The 24,607-nt window shown below is 41.8% G+C and overlaps 1 protein-coding gene across 1 annotated transcript in view; it reads right to left on the bottom strand.

The window, feature by feature from the left end:
• Window positions 1–24,607, bottom strand: part of man1a1 (mannosidase, alpha, class 1A, member 1) — a 131,758-nt gene that overhangs the window by 75,715 nt on the left and 31,436 nt on the right. Inside the window, 2 exon segments of the mRNA XM_019268758.2 lie at window positions 19,794–19,826; window positions 19,829–19,886. Of these exon segments, the coding sequence (XP_019124303.2) occupies window positions 19,794–19,826; window positions 19,829–19,886 (91 nt within the window).

The following is a 24,607-nucleotide window of genomic DNA, read 5'->3' as shown; positions in this document are numbered from 1 at the left end:
CATCTAATAATCTGAATGTTTTGTTTAGCCTCGGGCCAAAGAGAGATCATGAGACTGGAGGTGTCAGCAGATCCACTGTTACTGTGGTGCTTCCTGTTTTTCTTCATCTATCTCACGTTTTCACTCCGTTGAAACAACAGAGAGAGGACGAGACACTTTCCTCCAATCCATTGTCTTGTCACTGTGCTTCCTTCCCTCTCAGTGCTAAAGAGTGAGCAGAATACTAATAATAAAGATTAAAAATCGGAGATGTTTGAGAGGAAAGGAAATGTTTGTGGAGGTGAAGTATATATATACACATTTTTCTGAACTTGCTTTACTGGGAAGTACGTGATTCCACTCATCTATGTGTACAAACATGAACAGTAAAGTGGTAAGTCGTCTCATCCTACGAAGTTCAACAAGTGCGACAGAAGTCTATGAAGCATATTTAACTGAGACGATGTCTAATGATGCAAAACCAGTGTAAACACCTCTGTGGGTGAGAGCACAGACTTTCACCGCAGTGTTTCTACAGTGATGTTCGAGGCGGCGGTTAGGATTTGTTGTAGGTTTCACTTAATTACGGCAGGTTCACACATGTACGATGAATTCGGTTTATTTCGGTGTTATAATTGGCCTGTGTTGCAACGTTAATGAAAGCCATGGGATTGGTTCCAAAGATTTAACAGGTTTCCTTCCACGCCCTTCCACGAGGCGTCATGAGAATTAGTTTTTCCCAGCTGAAAACATAACCTCCTTGGCAGTGGTAAAAATAGTTTTGCTGGATAAAGAAAGACAAATTGGTAGTTATCTAACCAGAAGATTGGCTGGTTGCAGTCAATGATAAATGTGCTGGTTAAAAACATTTTGAATGTGTCACCTTGGTCTTGGAGATTGGTGCCAGCCATCATAGTTTCTTGACATTTGACATAACGATGATAAGAGTGTGATAGCAGATTAATGAACACTAAAAAATAATTGCTGGTGCCAGAAAATATTAAGAATACTCGTCTTTTGGTGTAGCACAGATCACAGATTGTGTCTTTATTCAAAAAGATCTGACATTTGTGGTGACAGCCTGTTGGCAGAGTGAACCAAGAAATCTGCTGAAATCAGCTTGTTACCAGATCGAGGGATTGTGTCGGTGTCTAGATGGGTAGACTTTAAAAGAACTGAGACTCGGGATTTGGCCGAGGTCCTCGAGGTTATGAGAGCCAAGTCCAGCGATCTTGGAGGTGTGTGTGTGTGTGTGTTGCTGCTGAGGATTTAGTTTTTTTTCCGAGGACGGTGAAGGAGCAGATGGCTCAGCAGAGGGCAGCGTCTCTGATGCTTCTGTAAAACACGAGCGGTGGCGGAGGAGGAGGAGGAGGAGGAGAGAGTTGAAGATGCTTCTATAAAGTCAAAGCAGCAGGGGAGGACAGGCCTTGTGATATCCGCTGTAGGTGGTAGGCTTGCCAGAGTGGGTGAATCCTTACATTTGTAAAAGTTCTTTCCAGAAAAGCCTCTGCTGTTTGCTGCTTTGTTTCCTGTCGTTTCCTCCTCTTTGCAAGCCTCTAGCTTTTGCTTCAAATTTGTCTGCGTGTCAGAGGTGAAGCTCGTGAATGCATCACACTTTTCGGAGCGACGGCTGGATGACAAAAAGGGGTTTGAATGAAATCAGGCTCGTACGCTTGGGTGATGCTCGGCTTCTTTGACACAGCCTATAAAGCAGAACATGGGGAAGTGAGAAATGGATGGAAGGATGAAAAATGAAAGAGCCGGTGTCCTGAGAAGACAAGAATCATTACCTTTCTGTTCCCAGACAGAGAATAAGGATAGATGGTGGAGGTAGTTGGTAGAGTCGGACTCCAAAAGTCATTAACCACCCGTATCAGTCCTTCCATTCCTGTGTGCCTCGAAACACAATCCATCCAGTTGTTCTCTTCTCTACATCACTTGTCGTCTAATGAGGTATTCATCAATCTCGTCTCGTATCTTTCTAGTACTTCCTCTCTCCTTCTGTCCTCTTTCTTTGCTTCCTTTGATTGTTTATAGCATCTTGTATCCTCATCCGTTGCTTTCCAAGTGAAGAGTGATGGATGAGTTAAAAAAAAAGGAAAGCACCACACCTCGCGGGCTTCATTCATCACCTGCATAAGCAGACGTCCTCCCTCCGCGCCCAGCTCACCTGTCGTATCCGACAGAACATCACGTGCAAAGTTTAATTAGCCGGTATGGAACTATAATGCTGCATTTCTTCCTGCACTGCAGTGTGTGTGTGTGAGAGACAGGAGAGTGACGCATTGTTTGATTGTTCAGAACAAAATAACCTTCACTTCACGCAATCAGGCGACAAAGACAGAGCTGTAATCTGTGATGCTGCGATGTGCGAGTGATTGAGAGAGACTGACAAATGATGATGCTGCTTTTTCCTCTTTCACACCTAGACACACACACACACACACACACACACACACACTTCTGATTCGGTTGACAGAGGTCAAAATATCGATATGATTTCTACTTCAAGAGTATACATTACAATCTATCAACATGAGGTGGGATAACGTATAATTGTGGGATTAAGCAGTTAGTCTGCATTGATCTCACTGAATCCTCAACTGTACGTGCCACATTTTGAAGGAAACGTTTGTAAATGTTTTTTTAATATATTTTAATAGATGCTACAAGTCTGGGATACCGTTAGACGTGGCTCTCTGATTGATTTCTGATTCTTCTACCTCACTTTGAAGTGATGGCTCGACACCACCACGTTGAAAAGTATCATAGCTGAAGAGTAACATTACATTTTCACAGGAAGTAAAACACAGTAACTAATCTAGTTTAAGTCCACCTGAGAAAAATACACAACAGTTTAACAGTAGCTTCATTCAACAGTTACTGAGCACATCCTCGGTCTTTTGCCAATCGCCGCCGGAGTGTTCAGTAAGTTTCAACATGTTTAAGATGCCAAAGGACTTTATATAAGTGACTTTGAGCTGGTTAAGCTTTTTATCTTATTGTGAAGGACAGAAGTCCAAGATGTGTTGACAACATTGATGTTGATTTGGTCGACTAAGGACCAACCAATACCTCCGCAACATTAACAGAAGTTAAATCACCAGCGAAAGAGTCCTTTTGCCAACTCTGGTTAAGTTAAAGTAAATAGTTAGACTTTAGACGTTTTAAACCTTTAAATGAACTGAAAACATTATGCGATCGTTTATATTACAAGTTATAGTGTGACTTTAACAGAAAGTTATCAAAAAAGTGGCTCAGGACACAGTTACGTTGGTGTATTCAACATTGTCAGTTAAGCTGTGCCAGGATTAAACTAGTTTAACGCGTATTGATATTACATCTTAAGTAAACAGGGTTATATAAAGTCTGCATGTTTCTTTGCTTTGGAAACGAGAGGCAAAGAACAACAAATGTCATGCGGATTACATCATGCGCACACAAAGCGTGACCTCAGCAGTCGCCTGCGCCCTCCAGCTCCGGGTCACGCCGAGCTCCTCGCTGAGGTTTTTGCATCCATGGATATTCAGAGCCGTGGATTATGTCACAGCAGCTCTGTGAAGCAAAAAGGCTCCGCTCGCACAATGAAGTCAGCCTTACAACTGTAGGTCGCATGAAATGTGACTCAGTCTGCGATGGCCTTCAGCCTGGAGCTCTCTGCTGCTCTCTGTCAGGCAGCATTCACCCTTTAAAACGCATCCAAAAACACAGAGCGTTCACTGGCTGATGAAGTCATCCACCTTTTATCCTTTTTCACATCGTTTCTACTTTTTGCGAGACCAGGCATGAGTTCAGATCGTCCGTTAGATCTGATTTCGAGTTGGTAAAATACTTGCTAAGTTATCAACTCTTTCACTCAAAGGCTCCCTTCGTCTCTTTCTAACACTAAAAGCATCTGCAAAGAAAAAAATAACTGCCAAATTCAATATCTGTGAGAGAGCACTCTCGCAAATGGTGGGAACGAGAAGTCCCAAGCTTAATTATTTATTTACTGCCCATCACCTCGTGAGTCCTCAGCCTACCACCAGTGTTGAACCATATTCAGTGACCCACCACATTCGGTAACCTGTAGTGGTGCAACAGCGATTTTATTGTTAATAAACTGATTTCACAAACACTCCTACTAAAAACAAAAAAAACTGTCATAAGGTGCCAGTGAGTTTGGCATGTATAAGAAACATAACAAGCAAACTGATTAATCATAACCTGGTTATGACAGTATTAACTCTTCTAATATTAACCAGCTGGTTTTGGGAGTAAACAAGAATCACTAATCTCCATATTTCTAACCCCTAAAATACACTGGATGCGTCACGGCTCTGGAACAACTGCGGCGACCGGCAGCCCTCCGCAACAAATACGCAAAACTTCTATTTCTCACGGACGCCGGAGCACGGCGCATAAATTCAACACAGAGCAGATTGTGCGGGGAAGGAAATCGGCTACAAAATACAAAATAAAACCCCGGTTTATTTTCAAAATAAGATATTCATGTTCACCGCGGATTGAGTTTCGTTACAAGAACACGTCATAATAGGCGGGGCGGACCTGAAGGTCAGACGTTTTCAGGCCTCTTTTCACCCCATCGACCCCATGGATGAGGAGAATTTGATTCTGGAGGTCCAAAACCAACCTAGGACAAAAATACTAAAAACACAGAAGTATGCGGAGATGCTGTGCAGCAGTGGCTCAGGTAGAGCGGGTCGTCCACTAATCAGATGATCGACAGTTCAATGTGAATGTGTATGAATGAATGGATAGCTCCTAAAAACCGATGACCTTGCATGGCAGCCAATGCCATCACTCTATGAATGTGTGTGAATGAGATATGTGGTGTGAAAGACTAGAAAGGCGCTATACAAGTTCAGTCCATTTACTGGCTGCCATCCATGTGGAGCCATGGCAACAGAGTATATTTTATATTTTTTAAGGCTAATAAGCATTAAATGAGCCATAAGGTCAATACAGCGTGTGGAATCTGGAATAACAAGCATGACTCCATGGAAAGCATTCGTTTAAACATAACAGAAGTTATCTCATGACTCCTTCCATACAGGGCAGGCCTCGACTGAGTGATATTATTTACAGAGACCCGACAATTCCCACCACGAGCAAGCAACAAAACAACTCGACCTCATCAGGTTAATTAACAGTCCCAAGCTTGCCATGTTGCCATATAAGTCAATTAAGGTTACCACAATGCAACTGAGAGAGATTCTTACCTGAAAGAACTCAGAAGGAATAATTCTCATTCAGTGAATCGGTCCTCACAGACCGTGATACGAACAATTAATTGGATGTACATTTTAATGTGATTTTAGCCCAAAGGTAAGTTATCCTGATGGCTCAGTGGTAAAGATGCAAATGTAATAATAGCGGCTGTTCTGACGGACCATCTTCCTCTCGCTTCTCTTCATGTTTACAACCACTTCTTTCTTCTATGTAAGTATAAAAAGCAGCGCTGTAAACATAACCTCATTCAGGCTTTACTGTTCCAGATAAATGAACATTGGCACGACACACCGACTCAGCAGCTTCAGCACAAAAATAGCAGCCTCAGCTTTCAAAAGACTGACAGCAGTCAAAGTGTCACTGATCTTTAAAAAAAAGAAACTAAAAGCTGAAGGCTGCTCAGAAAGAAAAAATAAAAATCCCTTCTCCTTGGCTCGCTGACTCTCTCAGTCTCAATGTGTCCCCCACGTCGCAACATTAACTCGTGCAAAACTCAGAGTTTAATCCTTAATCCTGCAGTTTGATCCAGATCTCGACACAACAGGCCCGCTGCTGCTGGTGATCCCATTTACACCCCCCCGCCCTCTTCTGAGCCCCCCCGCCTCGACGTCCGGTCCAACGCTGTGTTTTCTGGAGAGGTCACGGAGGGGAGGTGAGGAAAAAATGATGGCTAAGCCTTTGGCTGATCGTGTTATCGTAGGCAGAACGTGCAAACACACACACACACACGTACACACTCCCAAAGTGTATTAACCTCTTGGCTTCTGCTGCCAGATACTCGAGCATCAACACTTTTTGTCAAGGTTACAGTGAAAGGCATTAACACGCTTCACTTGTGTGTGTGTGTGTGTGTGTGTGTGTGTGTGTGTGTGTGTGACAGCCAAGCCGTGATAATACACCAAATACGAGATAGAACGACGAGGCGGACTGCAGAGTTTAAGTTAATTTTGTTTGGCTGACTTTCGTTTGTTAAGGCGTGGGAACTTTCAGGGTGTGTGTGTGTTTGAGAGTGTGTTTTAATGTGTGTGTGTTGATCAGGAAAAATGGGGCGGTGCGGCTGTGGCTGCGGTTAGTGTGTGTGTGTGTGTGTGTGTGTGTGTGTGTGTGTGTGTGTGTGTGTGTTGCTCCGGGCCTTAAGGGGGGTTCAAAGCTCGGTTGAGCAGGCTTGTTGTTGTTCGGTGTGTACGAGTGTGTGTAATTAATTAATGTGGATTCAGACTCAAGGTTCTATAGCAAAGCTCAGGAGATGACGGTGAACAACACACAGCTTGCTGCAAAGGTGTGTGTGTGTGTGTGTGATACCCCTATTTCTGCCGCTGCAGTGCTCCCTTGTCTACGTCTCCACCCTCCTCTGTGCAGAGCAGGGTTTACATCATTCCAGACACGGCCAAATACAACCCCATCCCTCCTCTCTCTCTCACACACACACATACACAACATGAAAACCTGAGGGAAGGCCCGAGCAGAATTACTCCATCCATTTCAATTACAGAGATTGAATATCTGATTCAGTCACACACACACACACAATGCCGTGCGGGAGCTGCAGCCCAGGACTCAATGTCAAATTATATAACCGAGTAAATGACTCGTCTGGAAATAGAAAGACACCAAAAAACATTAGCCTTCTTGACTGGTGGGCGATGACAATATTTTTAGTCGGAGCTGGCGACAGAGTTGAGCTACGAGGGAAAAAAATTGGTTTGACACAATGATGGCCAAGGCCAAGCGATGCGTCCAACAGAAAACGTCACATGACTGGATGTCTGCCTTGTAACCTCACGAGAGTTCACTTTTTTTTTTACCGATCTTGCCGTTCCCTACTATGACTCAGCAAAGTCCTCCAGACGAAATGAAGTGGAGACATTAAAAAGACCCAGAGGACCGCCTGAAATTACGCTTCTGTTAGACTTTTGATGACTTTTCAGTGAAATTCAGTTATTTAATCTCTTTTTAATCTTTGTGCTAAAATGTAAAAAAATGAGCCCAGTTGTAAAATCTGGGGAAAAGAAAAGTTATGAATAACACATGAGACAAATTAATAACAACAATCCTGCTAGAAGTTTTTATAGTAGTCCTCTTACAGTGAAACTTACTGCTACATTCCTCCTCTGCTGGCCTCTCTTCCAGCTCAGTTTAGTATAAAACCGTACCCATTCATTCACCCTTGATCATTCATTTGGTTGTGTTATGGCAACATTTTCACTCAATCGGAACGATTTGCATCGCAAGTCACGGGTACAAGCTGCGATCCGGATATTTTCATACACAAACAAACATGAAGTAGAGTGAACGTGATACAGAGACAGACAGTACCGATGAGACCATCAAGTGCTCAAAACAAACACGCACGGGGGCGGTCGGTAGCGTAGTGGGTTAAGCGGCCGCCCCGTGTGTGGAGGCTATAGTCTTCGCTGCAGCTGGCCCCGGTTTAAATCCCGCATCGGACGGCTAATTTACTGCGTGTCACTCCCCTCTCTCTGCCCCCTGCTTCCTGTCTATCTTTAGCTGTACTATCATTAAAGGCATAAAAAAAAGGCCAAAAAAATAATCTTTAAAAAACAAAAAACAAACACGCACTAGTTGCCAGATACTTTTCCCCCCCATAACCCACCAAAGAATCACAAAGATGGAAGTTAATAACAGCTACAAAGACTGTAAACTGTAATAAGAAAGATGTCTTTTTCCTGAGATCATAAACTTTTTAAGACTTTACTGTCTGTAGGCAATGATGCTACATGCAGCCAACAACACAGTACAAAGGTAACCAAAGACACGATAATGAATTAGACAGAATATTACGATATTCTGGTTGAATCGCACAGTCCCGTCCTTTGGCTTTTGGACCTGGATAACTCTGTATGTCTTGTGTGTTTGTTATTAGTTGTTCTGATTTTTAAAAAAGGTCCAGTGAGTAGAATTTAGTGCCATTTAGTGAACTGAATACAACTCACAACACGCTCTAGTTTCAAGCATAAAAGGAGAAACTACAGTGGTCTTGAAACTCTGTAGACATAAAAGTCTCATTCTGGGGTAATAAAAATATAATGATTCTTATCATATTCCATTTCTGCCAATAGATCTGTGCAAACTTCACTTTTAACTGCAGATTTTCTTTCTTTTCTAAGTGCTGGCATGACTGTTGCGAGATGTTGGTTGAAGCAAAAGCAACTGGAAGAGAAAGTATCTGCATTGCTGTTTTCATTACAGCTCAGAGATAAAGAGGAGGGAAGAAAAAGAGGAATGCTGCCATTATGCTGAGTCCAAAGGAGAAGATTAAGCTTGTGCAGCTCTGTTTCTTCATTCTCTCTAATAGACATTCTCTTTAAGCCACAACCCTTTTCCTCTCCTGAGTCGGCCTTTAAAACTTTAACCACAGAAACACTCAAGTCAAACTTAAAGAGGTGAAAATGAGGAGTATTACGGGATGTACAGAAGAGCTCATTGAGACTGACTTCAGGGTAAACTCGACGTAGTCGTGCACTCATCTCTACTGTAAATAAAGTCAGAATTAACTTGCGGAAAAGGCAGCTGGGAGACATTTAATGGTGTTGTAATTGATGGTATAATAGGCCGTGTTTAAATAGACATCTGTGCTGGATTTAAACCAACAACTCAAATCAGTTTCTGGCAGAAAGCTTGGACTCAAGGACTCAATCCAACTCTACACTCACAGAACAAAGTGTGTTTGATGGACAAAAGCCTCTTGATGGAGCGGTAATAAAATAGTAGGGTGCAAGAGTGGATTTAAAAAGTGACAAAATGTACCTGTATGCATGCAAACACAAAGGCTGAGCTCCCACAGGTGAACTACTCGCCTCAAGGTCAAGTGTAATATATAAAAGAAGGCTTTGGCTCTGCTTTTAGTCCGTCTGGGGGTTCCTGTTGTCGCTGAAGTAAAGTGATACAGCATCACTCCGAGGGACAAGGAGCAGAAAAGCCATTGATAAGACGGGCACGGAGGAAAGGCCACAGGAGACAGGAAGGGGGAGAAACAACATAAAGAAGAGAGGCCATCACAAAAACCTGGCAGCATCTGTGGCAAAGCCTGCCATTCATTCAGCTGACGGCCTTTAAAGCACTGCAGGCAGGGCCAAGCAGATAACCTCCACTGCAAAGCCCGAGTGTCTCAGGAGAGACACGGGCCTTTTGCTTCTTCACATTGCCCGTAGCTACAGATCCATCCAGCTGTCCTGCAAATAACCAAAGTCTTAACAGGCTGTCTGAGTATAATGTGAATCAACTAATCCTAAGAAGCAGAGGGGAGAAGGCTGGAAAATATGCATTAAAGTGCAGAGCGCATTATTATTTATCATCGTATCTAATGAATCCACCTCGATACATCATAGATCATGGACTATTAGATACGAAAGGGTCAAGTCTGGAGCTCAGGGCAGCACAAACAGTATGTCATTTTCTTTTTTTAAGATGACTGAATTGTGTAATGATTAAGAATTGGCTGCACCATTTTTTATTCCATTTTTATACCACAAGCTGATAATCTCCATGGTAAATGCAGCCAATAATACAAATACACAGATTTTTCATACCATCCATGTCAAGTTTCCACCAAGTTTCTGTTACGATAAAAGCATCACTGTCCCAGTGCAACACAACGGCATAATCCGTTTCCTTTTTACGATGTGGGACTGTCGAGAAACGCGGGAAACGAGGAAGAACAACAAAAGTCCTTGGCTGGACCCAACTTGGGAACTCTGGGTTGGTGGTTTAACCCTATAATCTACCACTGCTTCCAGCAATCCCACCAATTACCAAATACCAGTGTGTTGTAAACTGTTACTGCCTGAAACCAAAAAAGCTATCTGTGCTGACTCAGGTACTATGTTGTGACAGATAGGATTGGATTAGATGGACTTCAATGATCCCGCATCGGGGAAAGTCACACATCACAGCAGCTCGTATACACAAGGTTGATTAGAAATTACTCATTAATTATAAATCTGTAGAAAAAGTCATGAAGTCATGCTGGTGTTAAAGAGTCTGACAGCTGTTGGAATGAAGGACCTGTGGCAGTTTGTTGTTGTAGGAGCTGTTTAAGGCCTCCTGAGTCTCAAGCAGGAGGTGAGAGGAGTTGTTCAGTTGTTGATTTTTATGATTATGATTGATTAGTTTAAGAATAAACTGTCTGAGGGCAATGAAACTGCGTCACTGAAACATTGTTTAACGTTGTTTCTGGCTCTTAAATAACATTGTGATATTTCAAGGTGTTTCTGTGATTGAGATAGATAGATATTCTTGACAATGTGAAAAGTATTTTTCAGAACAACAGCTGTCGAGCTTTCCTCACAGGATTTATCGCTCTCCTCGGGATGTTTTTGCTTGTTGTATTGCCCCCTTTTAGTCTTCTTATATTTCATACGTATTACCACGGTTTGTTAAACATCTGATCTTCCGTAACTGAACCGCTTCCACGCGGCTGCAGTCATTCCCACGTTTTTAAACTACGTCCTCCAATGTGGAGGAGGTAGTTTACTTTCTTATTTCATTTTGTGTTATTTATTGGAGGACCCTGATATTTATATACAGTATTTGGAAAAAGCCAATATATGAGCTGCACAGATTTATCAGTCTAGCTCTAATATTATGATTAACGTTTATGTAAACTAGTATGTGTCATCCCTTGGCTTGTATCGCATATCTAAGTTATGTGCAGGATATATATTTTCACAGTAGTCTGATTTAAAAGTCTCAGCCCACAATTTAGACCAACAAGACAGATGGCATCTCAGTTTTACAGATACACTCATTCTGTCATAACTCAGTCCAGGTCACACTGAGCTCGATGGCAAACAACCTAAAAATTCTGCCTTTTTTCTCCTTTTGACTGCAACAGGAGACATCAGTAGTGACCTTTAATGTGCTGTGGCCCAGTCAAATGTGTTTATTTTAGACAGCAGAAACACACACAAAGTACACACAAACCCCACGGGGAGTTTTTTTGGTTGGGTGAACACATGAGTGCCTTCCAGTTCTGGCGCTCGGCTAGAATGAGAGGCAAGCCCGGGCAAACAAAGCCTACGTTTTAACCTTTAACTTGTTTGGCTGTTTTTCTGACGCACAACCAGTGACTTGTCAACAGTGTCAATTAAAGAGGAACAGTCAGGAAACCACACAGACAGGAAACGCCACAGACGGATACATTGGAGAAACTACAGTACGGTAAAATCTAGAGACAAGAAAAGCCTGTATGATGGTGCTTTCCTTTTTGGAGTTGACATGCCCGAACAAGAGAGGATGCACTAACCACATTAAGCTGACTCTGAACAGAAATTCTACCGTTGAGGTCATGTTCTTGGGAATATTTCTGAGAATTTCGAAACTGGACTTATTCGTGCCATCAGTCCTGGCTATAGACCTCTTCAAACTAAAACCAGACCAGACACTGACAAGATCGAGCATATGTCCTGTCGGATGTTGGCTAAGTGATGGGGAAAACAGAATTAATGACTCATATTACTCACTGAAATAGTAATCCTATTACTTGTTACATAACACACATTGAACCTATGAGTCATACGCATTAGGGCTGGGTATCAGTACCAAGTAGTATTTCTTCAGTCAAACGATACTTCCATGTGATCCTTCACATTTCACCACAGAAAGAAAGTTTGTTTTTGTTTTGTGTGTAGCAGAACTTGTGTTGTGCAGTGAAGAATAAATGAACCTTGAATTTCACAATCACACTTGATCCATCATGGCTTTCTTTTGCTGTGGACTTTGGGTAGAGAGAGGAAAATCAAACTTCTCAAAAAGAAACTAATTTAACATGTTAATCCAAATTATCCAAATACAAATTCTGTTCGTTGCAGTGTGAGAAATCTTTCCAGAGAGTTGAGGAGAAAAGAATCTGTACCTGCAATAAGCTAAAGAGGGTGAGAGCCAGATTATCCATGACATTTGGAGTAATGCGTTCATTGATTTAGACAACAGTCTCCTGCATGTTCTTAGAGGACTGTGTTAGAGAACTTTCCTTCAATTGCCAGTGTCAACTGGACTCCATGAGGAAACCTGGGTACAAACTCTACCTCTGGCTCATTGTCTTATAATAGGTTTGAGATTAAATTAAATTCTATAATGTCCAACAGAAGTCAGGGTACAGCTTAAGGCTGGGTTGACAATTTACTGGCAGTGAGCTCCAAATGGCCTCCTGATGATGTGGAGAACTTAACAAGGTGATAATTCATCTTCCAGGGGACATTTAACATTTACTGGTCTGGGAGATCTGGGTGGGAAAAAGCCCTCAGTGGTTCTGACAGGAGTTCATAAGGACAGCTAACGTTAGACTTGAACAGTTTTAGGACTCCTGTGCAAGATATATTCCTCAAATATAAAATCTTACAATTAGAAAAGAGGAATTTTAGAAACTCATCTGTCATTTTCACTTCCAGCAGGTTCTTTTCTACCATTTCTATTCAGCAGGTTATGGTTTCTCCTTGAAGCCACAAAAGAATAGTATGTGACTGTCAGCAAAGTACAAAGTCAAGACAGGATTTGACCCGTTCTGAAAACAGAAACAGGGCGATGTACCTTGACAATGTGTACTTGTTCTTGTGGGTGAGTCTCAATAGCAGTGTGCTTGTTATAGACAGCTGGGTTGAGGGCTAAAAGATGGGAAGCGGGATTGGAAACGACAGGCCAGGAGAGATAGATGCCATCATCGCCTCTAGGTACATTTAATTTTAGCAAAAAATGAATGAATCTACAGACTCTCCGGGGACGGGAAGACGTTCTGTTGTACCTAAATCTTGCCTTACTATAAACTAATACTGTCCTTGAACCATAATTAGAAGCAACAAAGGAAGCAGATAAGGACAAGGAGGATGAAATCCAAGCATTACCTCATCACACACTTCTGCCAAGAAGCAGCGTATAGTTACAGGGCGTTGAGACAGTAAACACTGCACACATTTATTAAATTAATCAATCACCTCTGTGCAATGTTATTGACATTGAATCTAAAATGTAACTACCAGTGAGCCTCGACTTAACTAGACAGATCATATGTGAGCTGCACAAACTGTATTTATAGGGCCGTGTCGACAAGAAGGCGAACGCTCAACGTTCAGGGTGAAATATTCTTTGTGACTGAAACTGTTGCACCCTGATTAAAAGCTGTTCCAGACTTTGGATGAAGCAGCAATCAGGCTGCCCTTCAGTTACCCAATCAATGTGCAATTCAATTATCGCAATATGCCACTTCATTTTAATCTCGTCTACGCTGTTAGGTTTTTGAATGTCAGTTTGATTTAAAAGTAGTTCATACTTGGTCGCCAATACTGAAGCTGGATGACACTTATCAACTCTCTTTTTGAGTTCATCATATAAGTTGTGAGCCTATCCCCAGCTGGCTTTGGGCGAGCTTCAGGGTCTTCAGCACAAGGGTGTGCCCTTGTACACCCAAATGGCAGGAAGTAACCCAGGAAGATTCACCAGTTTAATAAAACAAATGACAAACTGTTTTAGAGTCACCGATTAACCTGCATGTCTTTGGACTGTGGGAGGAAGCCGGAGAACCCACGCAGACACGGGGAGAACATGCAAACTCCACGCAGAAAGGTTTGAAGGTCGGGGTCCAAACCAAGACGCTCACCGTGACAAACTTATGTCAAAATATGTTACAACTTTGTTTCCACTGTCTTTATAACATGAAATATTCCAACCTAAATAAGCAACAATCAACATCCTTTGCTGTTACAAAGAGTTACTAAGAGTTCGAAAATTCAGCTTATCTTTGAATAAGTCTGCTGTCATCACATGTGCTCAGATTGGTGGGCAAGTATCTGACATCCCCTTTTTCCCCACAAGTCCTCCTTTGAACCAGTAAGGAAAGCAAGAAAAACTGCAGAATTCTCTCATGTGAAATCACCAAAAACTGTTCAGACTTTGGTATCAAACACTGCGTTCATGTGGGCCAACAACGTTAGCTGTAAAACGATTGAGAACATTCGTTTTCAGGGCCTTTGAACTGATCATCCAAATCTGTAAATGAGGTAATTTCAACCACAACAATAACCATAACAAAAAGCAATAAGAAAAAGATCCCTATGGCATTTTTTTTTATTGTTTTATTGTTGCTTCTGCTGCAGCAGCTGAGCCACTTCAAGGTGTGATCAGCTGCTCTACTCAACTGAAATGAACTGAACTTTTCCTTCAGTTTTTGTTTGCTCTCATTTGCTATTGCAACACATCCAGAGTCACTTAATCAAGCATCTTGACCTTCTAAACAACGTGTCCAACGCTAAGTTTACTTAAGTACAGCACTCCACATCTTGAGCACACAGCTACATGAATGGGCAGAGCTCTTAAACACGTACTGTGAACTGTGAATAATACAAGATTAGCCCCAGACTGTATCACCACCATCTCTTTGCTATTTAAATGTTTGGGTTGGAAAAAACACATTTTGTAATACGGTTTGATAAAAGAGCCAAAACCATTGGTCGTCTGCCAAAGTAGTTGGTTGAGAAGATAAACATAGCCGCCTGCCAACATTTTGGTAAGATCTATTTCTGCTGGTAAATTCCCACCCTGGGAAAGAATTCAGGATTTTCATCATCGGCACTGACGTGCTTGGGTGCATGGATACGAGTTTTATGAATATTTTGTCCATGGTGAATGAAAGAAGCAGAAGTACTCTATCGACAAGCTGACTGACTGAAATATGTGCGTGAATGCTCAAATGTTTTGAGTTGTGACAGGCAATTTGAAGATGCTACATTATGAAACTTTTCACTGTTTCACTGACATTTAATGAATAGAAAAATTAAGAAAATAATCACTGTTTGCAGCCATATTTAAAAGGAAATGCAAGGAAAACTCTAGGGTTTCTTCTCTTGTTGAGTTTTTCTTGCATTTCCATAAATGGTCCATAAATTTAGCATCTGAGGGGCTGACATGAAGAGCGTTTTCTGGTAATGTTTGTCAGTTAAAAGTCGAGCGCTAAGTGTCTTCAAGTATTTAGTGGCTGAAAAATGTTGTAAAATATTTACTACAAACCCAAAAATACAGTAAACATTACAGTGCATAAAAACCTAAATTGGTGCAATGTGCAGCCAAGAACACGAAAAAAAAGGCAAACAGCTGACAGCACAGCTGGCGTCTGAGGGCGAAGACTTGTCCTTCTTCAGGGAAAAGACCACAGAGGGGACAGATTCAACCTCCCTCCACAAAAAGGACCCACCCAGTCTGCAGCCTTCTTCTATTTAACAGCTCTAGAAGGAGCAGATGTGTGTTTAATCTTTTACTCCTTTAAAAACTGTTCTCAGACCAGTCAACCTGTTTTTACATCTTAAGAATCTGAGTCCTCATCTGTCAAGTTGTCAAAACTTTATATTTCTGAAGAATCCAACACAGTGAAGTACAAACTATGATTGAAGAGTTTTTTTTTAGAGCTGAAACTTGTTCTGGAGATGAGAACTGAACATCTTTAAGTTTTGAACTCTATGAAGGTTTTGACTTGAGCTTTAGATGACTCTGATGGACATTTTTCTGACATTCTCGTGACTGAATACATTGATTAACTGACCATCAGCTTAACCAGTTATCAAAATAATCATGAGTTCAAGCTTGGAGATCTTAAAAAGAAGCATATTTGTAACCTAAAGTTGCAATTTCAAAGCCAGAGTGTCGAGGAACAGCTAAATAAAATAGATAAGAACATAGCAGATACATTTAACTCTCCTGAAACTGAATATGTTGCTTATTTCCACTGTAATTTTAATGAGTTTATTTTGGGCTTCTGAAGGGGAACATGAGTGAAGTGGTTCTCAAACTTTTTACAAAGTTTGACAGAGTTTTTGCAATAATATGTATCATGTTCGTTTGATTTATTATTTGGAAAGTGCATTGTGAACCTTCTTACAACAGCTGGAAAAGTTTTTAATTTTCCGATTCTCCAGGCTGGTTCGAAGCAGCAATCTTAAAGTTACTGCGTATCGGTGGAAATAGCCTCAGGTACGGAAAGTGGCGTCAGGCTAATATTATCGTCATACATCTTGTTCTATAGGACTTGGAAACAGCTGTGACAAGGCCCTGAGGCGAAGCTGTCTTATTTACTGATGGAAGTGGGTCTGCTGGAGCAGTCAACTAAAACCTATTTACTTTTCTAGAGTTCAGACATGAAGGATGGAAAGAGAGAGAGAAACATAGAGAAAGACTAACGCAGAGACTAATCTAACAATTAGTATTCCCACAGTTGCTTTCCTCTCCTCTCGTCCTGCGTTTACGTATGACAAATTCCGGTAATGAAACAGTGCATGGAATTCACACAAAGCTGATTGAATTTCCTCATTAAACATAAGAAGGCAATCATTAAAAACGAGCCTGTAAATCTTTCAGCGCTGTGTAACAGAATAGACTTAGTCGAGGTTTTGGCATGTTCCCGAAGGCGAAGTCTGTTACGTGTGACTGAGTTACTGGATGTGTTTCAATCAGACTTTTAACTCCACGAGCTGAAAACTGAGACACTAAGATGCAGACTGACAGCAAAGTCATCCCGTCTTCAGAATATTTCCATAAATATACCAAAAAATATATCCCCAGTGGTCTGACAATCCTTTTATTGACAGATGAAGCTTCAAATCGTCTCTCTGGATCTGAAGAGTCATCTCAGCGCTTAAATTGAACAAAACAGGCTTGACCTAAGCGTGCGGCTTCATGTTTCACTTGTAACTCCCTACATACATATTTACGCTCCGAGTGCTGTCATCCTGTCACCGCCGTTATTTGATAGTTTTACAGAAACAGACGCAGCAACAGAACAAAATCAACAGCTCAGCTCGAGTACCTTGACACAAATCGTGCAAACTCTGTTCTTCTAATGATGCAACACCTCCCGAGGTTTGATGTTCAAAAATAACTCATGAAGTCTGCTCTTTGTGTTTTTATGCAGTGAAGATACCTGCAGGAAGGACTCACGTAGGATCACTATAATCAGAAAGAAAACTCCGTCAGTCACGGCCAATCGCAGGCCGTGGAGGTCAGCTTCAGCGATCTAATTACTAGCGATGAGCGAGTACATCATTATCTTCATCTGTATCTGTTCAGTCAGCTGAATTATTTATATCCTGATGTGGGCGGGATTGACCAGAAGATGTTAATTGGAGCCTGAAATTGACATGGAGTGATCAGAAGTTGCTATATTTATTAGAAAACTACTCACAGCCTCAGAAACGAAGCTTCAGAGAGGAAAACAGCTTCATACACAGTCGTGATTCAGTTTTCACTACCTCTGTACAATGCTGTGACTGTCAATCATCTTGTACAGTCTAATTTAGTGATATATATAGTATAGCTTTATCACCATCTACCTACCTACCTACCTACCTACCTACCTACCTACCTACCTACCTACCTACCTACCTACCTACCTACCGAGGAATGTATTTGATTATAATAGTAAGAAAACTGTTTCCAGAACAAGTTCTCTCATAAAAGTTGTTCTATTTGTTGTTTTATTGAATGGATATGACACATTTTGCTTGTAAAAAGTTCATTATCCATACCAGATACTCATTTTAGCAGTGCTTACTCAACACTACTAATGTTTAAAGATTTTTTTTTTTGGCTTTTTATGCATTTAGTGATAGTACAGCTGAAGATAGACAGGAAGCAGGGGGCAGAGAGAGGGGGAGTGACACGCAGTAAATTAGCCGTCCGATGCGGGATTCGAACCGGGGCCAGCTGCAGCGAGGACTATAGCCTCTACACACGGGGCGGCCGCTTAACCCACTACGCTACCGACCGCCCCTCAACCCTGCTAATTACACAATGCATGCTAAAGTGAACACAGGTAAGTGGTGTGGTGGTTCACATGTCTCTTTATATTTCAGTGTGTCCCTTTGGTTTAAAATGAATAAATAAAATAAAATCACTAAAGGATAATTTACTGAAATGTTCTTTAAAGCGGCGTTAATCTATTTTGTAATGAATCATTTATGAATGGGATTAGTATGTGTGCTGTGAAATGGGTTGTTTGTGGTTCAGATACACACACAGAGTATTGCTCAGCTCTGAATGACATTTTAGCCTCTTTCAGGTCATTGTTTTGGGGTTTTTTTTTTGCCCACAACTCTCACCACTCTCCTCAACCCAGGTGTCAGCCACAGCGGGAAGCGGTCTGCACTGAAAAACCTCATGTAGGGAGAATTACCTCAAATAAAATCTGGAAAAAAAAGCTGGATGTGTAAACAGGTTACTCTTTGCTAACAAGTTAACTTTAATGGTGTAAGTGATGTGTTTACAGCTTTTTTCTGCTGCCTGCAGGCTAAAAATAATCAATTTCATTAAGTTTAAACAGTATTCCCATTTTTCTACGTCCTCCCACTCAGCTGTTCACGTTAATCCCTTTATTAATTGTCTGTTTTCCTGAAGTTATCTTGATGGAAATATATTGTTAAGAAGAATCTAACATGAATAGTTGCACCTTGACATAAGAGGGTGAGACGGGAAACTTGAAACCAGATAAAGTGAGTATTTGGCATCAAGGGATCGGTCTTATCAGCAGAGCAGACACAGCTAACCCTTTCACACACATCTCTCAGGAGATCGCTCTAAACTGTCACACACACACCACCCACTGATACACAAACATGCACACCTGGAGCTGAAGGTATCCAAACAAATATTCTCACCGAGATTTTAATTAGGTCAAGAGAGAGAGAGAAAGAGAGAGAGAGAGATCTTAAGAAATTAAAAATCCAATTCCCGTTCTTATTAATCCAATCAGTCAGAATAAATTACAGTATTCATTATGTGTACAAACACTCAGCGTACACACCAAGCACCTGCAAATACACGGCTGGAACGCGGCCTCCGTAAACACGAAGCGTTTCTTTTATTGTATCGTGTCACCTCCTCTGCAGAGCCAGAGAAACATCAGGTCCCTGGTGACTTTATCTCTTCACACAATGAGAAGAAAACCAAACACGGATTAAATGTGATCGTGGCATTGGAGTTTTAATGAGTTGTGTTGGCACGTGTGCTGTCATAACAGATCCGTGGGATCCTCGTCGCTTTAGATTCACGTTGGCGGAGTCCTGCTTTGAAGCCAACGATCTCGGAGCCGAATAAAAACGCGGAGACTTAAAACAGAAACATTATCCCAGTTTAATTTGGCTTCTGCTGCACGCAACAAACACAACCACGTTATATTTACCAACGAAGCCCCGCGGTCATCGAGCAGCGTGCTGTGTGTGTGTGTGTGTGTGACAGACGGAGAATTGAAGATTCATCAGGGAGAAATAACATGTGAAACGGAAGGATGAGATGACGCTCATCAGCAGCGCGGACGCCAAACAACTGGCGAGTGGCGCAAACAGAATATAAATACATGATGAAGTTGACATTTAGAGGCTTCCGTAGACGGATGGCTCAAACTGACGGCCAATTTGGCTGCTAATCTAAAGGCCAAGGCCGCCGGTGGCAGGGACGACAGATCAATCGTGTGTGTTTCTGTGTGTGTGTGTGTGTGTGTGTGTGTGTGTGTGTGGTTGGGTTGTTGGTGTGTGTGTGTGTGTGTTGTGTGTGTGTGTGTGTGTGTGTGTGTGTGGTTTCACACTCACCAAATAGATTGCTGGAGTGGCCTTGCTTGGAGACGGCCTAAGCTCATTGGAACCCCAGGCCCAGCTGTAGCTGTCCCACGCATGTTTCATCATCTGGACAGGGAGGAAGAGGAGGAGGAGGAGGAGGAGGAGGAGGAGGAGGAGGAGGAGGAAGGAGGAAGGAGAGGAGAGAGGATGACAAATGAGGAGTGTTAAAGAGGACAATCATCAGGAGAATTAAGTCATCTTCATACAATGGAAGGTTTGTTTAGAGCCTGAAGAAAACTGGATTTTCAAGGCTGATATTTGAGAGTCATATTATCGTGACAGATTTGTCTGTAAGTGTATTTTTTTTTAATAAACACACATTTTAATGAGGATCCCTTTATTTTCTAAGGTACTGTGATAAAGTCTTCATGGGGACAAACGAGTCATAGAAACTGTTTCTGTACTACGATGATTTTCTGGATCAATCAATGAATCATTTAATATTTTTAAACGTGCAATAAAAACCAGCACCACATTTTCCTAAAGCAGAAGCTGACATACTTTAATTTCTTGTTTTCACTGACCAACAGTCCAAAACTTTAAATTATTCAGTTTAATATCATTTAAGACAAAGAAATTGAGCAACTGTTCATATTTGAAACGCGAGCTTTCACCTAAAATAAATCACTTAACCAGTAATTTATTTATATATTTTTGTCAATCAACTGATCAGTTAATTGATGATGTGCTGCTGAGTCATCACTGTTGGTACAGTAACAGTCAACGTTTCAAACCGTGTTCATCTGCACAGAGCAGCTCGAGCTGAAAGGAAGTCAGACACAGGAACACCATAGAGAATCTGGTTGGTTTTCAAAATAAAACACCCTGTGCAGATCTTAAAACTATTTAACCACGTAGAATATTTACATATTTAGAAGCACATAAAGCAGAAAAATGACGTTAACAAAATCTGGCGGGCATAATGCTTCTGCAACAGCCCGGTAGGGGTTTGAAGTCGGATCCATCTTGCTTGCGCAGCGTGGTTTCGCCATCAGTCAGCAAAGAATCGGAGACAATCATCAATCTCCATCAGTATTCTTCACAATATTTATCCCGGAGTTAAGAGTGATCTATATAAATTCAACTCATGGCAGCTCTTGAATCCACCCGTCACTGTTATCCATCAGATAAATGATACAACTCCATTCACCTCCTCTGAAGCAGCTACAAATTAAAGAGGAGTTGATGGACTGAACAGAAACTCGTGGGCAAGATGTCAAACGACAAATTCTCACAATTTAAGCTCGACATCTGTCAACATGTTCTGAACAGACACTAAGAAAACACACCACCTTAAATTGTTTGTTTGCCTATTAGTATTTTTTTTATTCAGCAGCAAAGCAGCTGCACAGCCTGAGTCACTCAGAGAAACAGGGGTCGACTTAATGATGTTATTCTGTGCATCAGGTGGCAAACGACCCATTCAAAGCGCCTGTCAGCTAATTATGATAGTCGGCAGATTGATTGTCTCACCCCTGCTAAAAAAAACTAAACCCAAACATCTCTCGGTTCCCCGTGGAAAAAAAAAGGGAACATTTGCCTGTGCCGAGCCCCATTATCTGCTGCTGAAGCCCGCCCACTGCACCCAGCAGGAATGGTTGGAGTTTCATCTTATTTTAATCTGGTGCTGGCTGGAGGCTCGATAGCAGCGTGAACACTAAGTTTCCAATCTAACACCCAGACACTCGTTTGGGTCTCAGACGTGGCTCCAGCTCCGAGCTCACCGTCCCCGGGCTTTCTGAAACCTGCACCTGGATTAGACTCACTAAAACCAAGAGTCTGTGCACACATAGGGGTCCTCTCTTTTGTTACCTACCTATAGCATTCTGTATACGGGGTGAATACCTGCTACATGCACCACAATGCCAGCTCTGTGCACCTGAATGTAGCACACACCAGACAGATATATGAAGCCGATGCACAGCCTGAGCTGATGTCTCCCAGGGGATCACATTACTGTACAACAACCCGAGGACCCCTATCCTGTTGCAAGTGTATAAACGCGTGTGTGTAGTAGTAGTTTGCATGTGTTTTACTCTCTGACTGCTGCTGACTCACTGTTACGCAGCGAGGAGAATAACGACGACTAACTGTGATGAGTTGACGAGCAGGCACACGCGAGCTCGGCAGGTCAGCGCGTCGCTCAGTTAGTGTGTAGTCGTTTACGACTTGGATGTACACAAGCAGGAGGAGCTGAAGTGAGGTTCAATAAAATATGAATGAGTGCTTTAATACCCACACGGTAAAAGGCTGCACTATATTACAACTACCATCCAGAGGAGGACGTACACTTTGGTTTCTTTTTTTGCCCGAGGGACGCAGCGATTGACCGAGTTCACTATTACTAACTGCAGTTTCAAACATCAACAACAACACCGAGTGTTTCTGTCATTTAAAACAATGAAGTAACAGTGAAAAACAAAGCACAGCTCTAAAGTTTAATGCTCAAAACATCGTGGCTTCTTCTGCCGGCCAGCTAATCTAAAAAATCTGCAAAGACGTCTGTAACGACACCTACCTGTCAATCAAAGCGTCCACGCTCTTAATCCTGCATAACTTTAAGCCTTAATATAATGTGAACAGGTGAGCTGTATATAAATTCACCCTCAGTACAGTTGTCATGAACGGGGAAATTAGCTACAGAGACCAAAACTGTTTTTTGTACCAGGCTGTAAACATGTTTATTTCTGCTGTGAAGTTGTGACATTTGAACATGGGGACTTATGGAGACTGACTCACTTCTGGAGCCAGCCTCATGTGGACGACAAGAGGAACTGCAGTTTTAAGGCTTGTTGTTTATAATCGTGGCATCTCTATGCTCCATGGTGGTGCTGTTAACTACAACTACAAACCGTTTTCGTCATCAATTAATCTGTTTCTCCTTTTTTTTCGATTTATAATCTAGTGTATAAAATGTTAGAAAAATGCTTCTTAGAGCCAAGACAGCGTCTTTAAATTGCTTATTTTGTACTTTCAATAATCCAAAGCCGCAAAAATTCAATATATAATTATAGAAAAAAGGAGAAAAGCAACTTAATCTAACACAAAGGAAGCTGTGAAGTTGAAAATGTGAGGTATTTTTGCTCCATAAATGATATTAACAATAATCAGTGTTGATCTTTGTTAAATTTTTGACGATAACTGTTTTTATAGTTGTCGTGCGCACCAAAAACCACCAGTAGGCGTCTGCAAGCAACAATCGCTCTCTTTATATAACAATACAGCGTAAAGGAGGACATACTTCAGATGCACTTTAACTGAAATTGTACAGTGAACAATCCTGACAGCACTTTAAATGCCAGGACAAACTGATAAAGATGTCAAGAAGCGGCAGCGAATATTTCTGCAGGAGGCACAAAGGAAAAAGATATCAATTCAAAGCACTTTTAAAAAACAGCACAGAAGACGCGACCACAGGAGCCGTGCAGGTGCTGAATAACAAACCCTGAACGCTAGAAAAGAGGAATAAATGCCCGCGCGTCGCCGCGATTCTCCCGGGAGTTTACTCTTTTATTCACATTGTGAGCACGACTGACAACGCTTCAATCAAAAAATGGTCTTCAGCAGGTTATATCGTGCGAGCTGGAGAGCCGGCTGCATGAATAGACTCTGATTTCATGTTTTTCCAGAACAACTGGTTATTAGATTGCAACACATAAGGGAATATGCCATACCATGCACGACAGAGAGGGAGAGGAGGGGTAATTAGCACAGCTACCTCTCCTCATCCACCTGCATCTCCTCGCTGTTGTTCAAAGACACTTGAGTTGCTTTAGCTTTGGTTGAACCCTCTCAGACAGGTGGATAACTGGTGACATCTGAAACGCTGCTCCATGCCCTTGCTTTAAACATGCACACACAAAAAACACAGAACAAAAGCCACTTCATTTGCATAACGTCTCCCACACACACATCAAAAGGACAGCTAGCTGATAGCTTTCCTCCATTTAAACCCACTAATTAAAGCTAGCGAGCCTGCTAATTACCGCTCCTATATGCACGTCACGGTACAGATATGTGCTCGAACGCTCGACATGAGAGGAAGTCGAAAGCCGATTCAGAGTCTGTGCAAACGACGAGAAAACGCTGTTACGTAAGTGTTAAAAACAGCTGTTTTCATTGGTTTAAAAATTGTAATTACAATGTTGTTTAAATGAAATTCCCTGATGTCGCCAAACGACGTGGTCCTTCCAGTTTCAACAGCGCTGGTGGAATGTCAGTCATGTCAACCTCAGCGCAGCTGCTCGAGGACTCGATGAACCTGCCTGTGTGTGAGTGTGAAAGGTCTTTATACACATAAACATACGGTCATTTTAAACATGCACTTTATAATTTGTGTTTATATTCTGCATTTAAAGAGCAGCCCGATGTTGCCACCTGCGATCAGTCAGAGTGAATTTACCTGTTTAGCTTGTTTTCTGCAGGGGAAGCTGTAAGCGACGTCTCGTTTCAAGCAGCCACGTCGCCTTCAGGCTGTTGCACAGTTAGAATGGAGCCATTTAAGTTTACAGACACCGGCAGTTACTGCTAATGAAGCTGTGAGAAGGTGTGCTGCAGTGATACACAACGGCAGAATGAAAGCGTTGATGAGATTTCTGTCGCACGAAATAGAAAAATTCCTGCGACTTGCAAAGATAGTGGGACTCCTATGATGGACAGAAAGGACGGAGCTTTGCTTGAGTCAAGATAAACTGCCTCCTCATCTGAACTAGAGAAAGACGGTTAACAGGTAGGTTAACAGGTTAACAGGTAGGTAGTAGGGCCGGCTTATATAATGTTGACTAACA

The sequence above is a fragment of the Larimichthys crocea genome, chromosome XI, assembly GCF_000972845.2.
Source record: "Larimichthys crocea isolate SSNF chromosome XI, L_crocea_2.0, whole genome shotgun sequence".
NCBI lineage: Eukaryota > Metazoa > Chordata > Actinopteri > Sciaenidae > Larimichthys > Larimichthys crocea.
The sequence above is the reverse complement of the archived record's forward strand: the minus strand, read 5'-3'. Positions and strand labels throughout refer to the sequence as shown.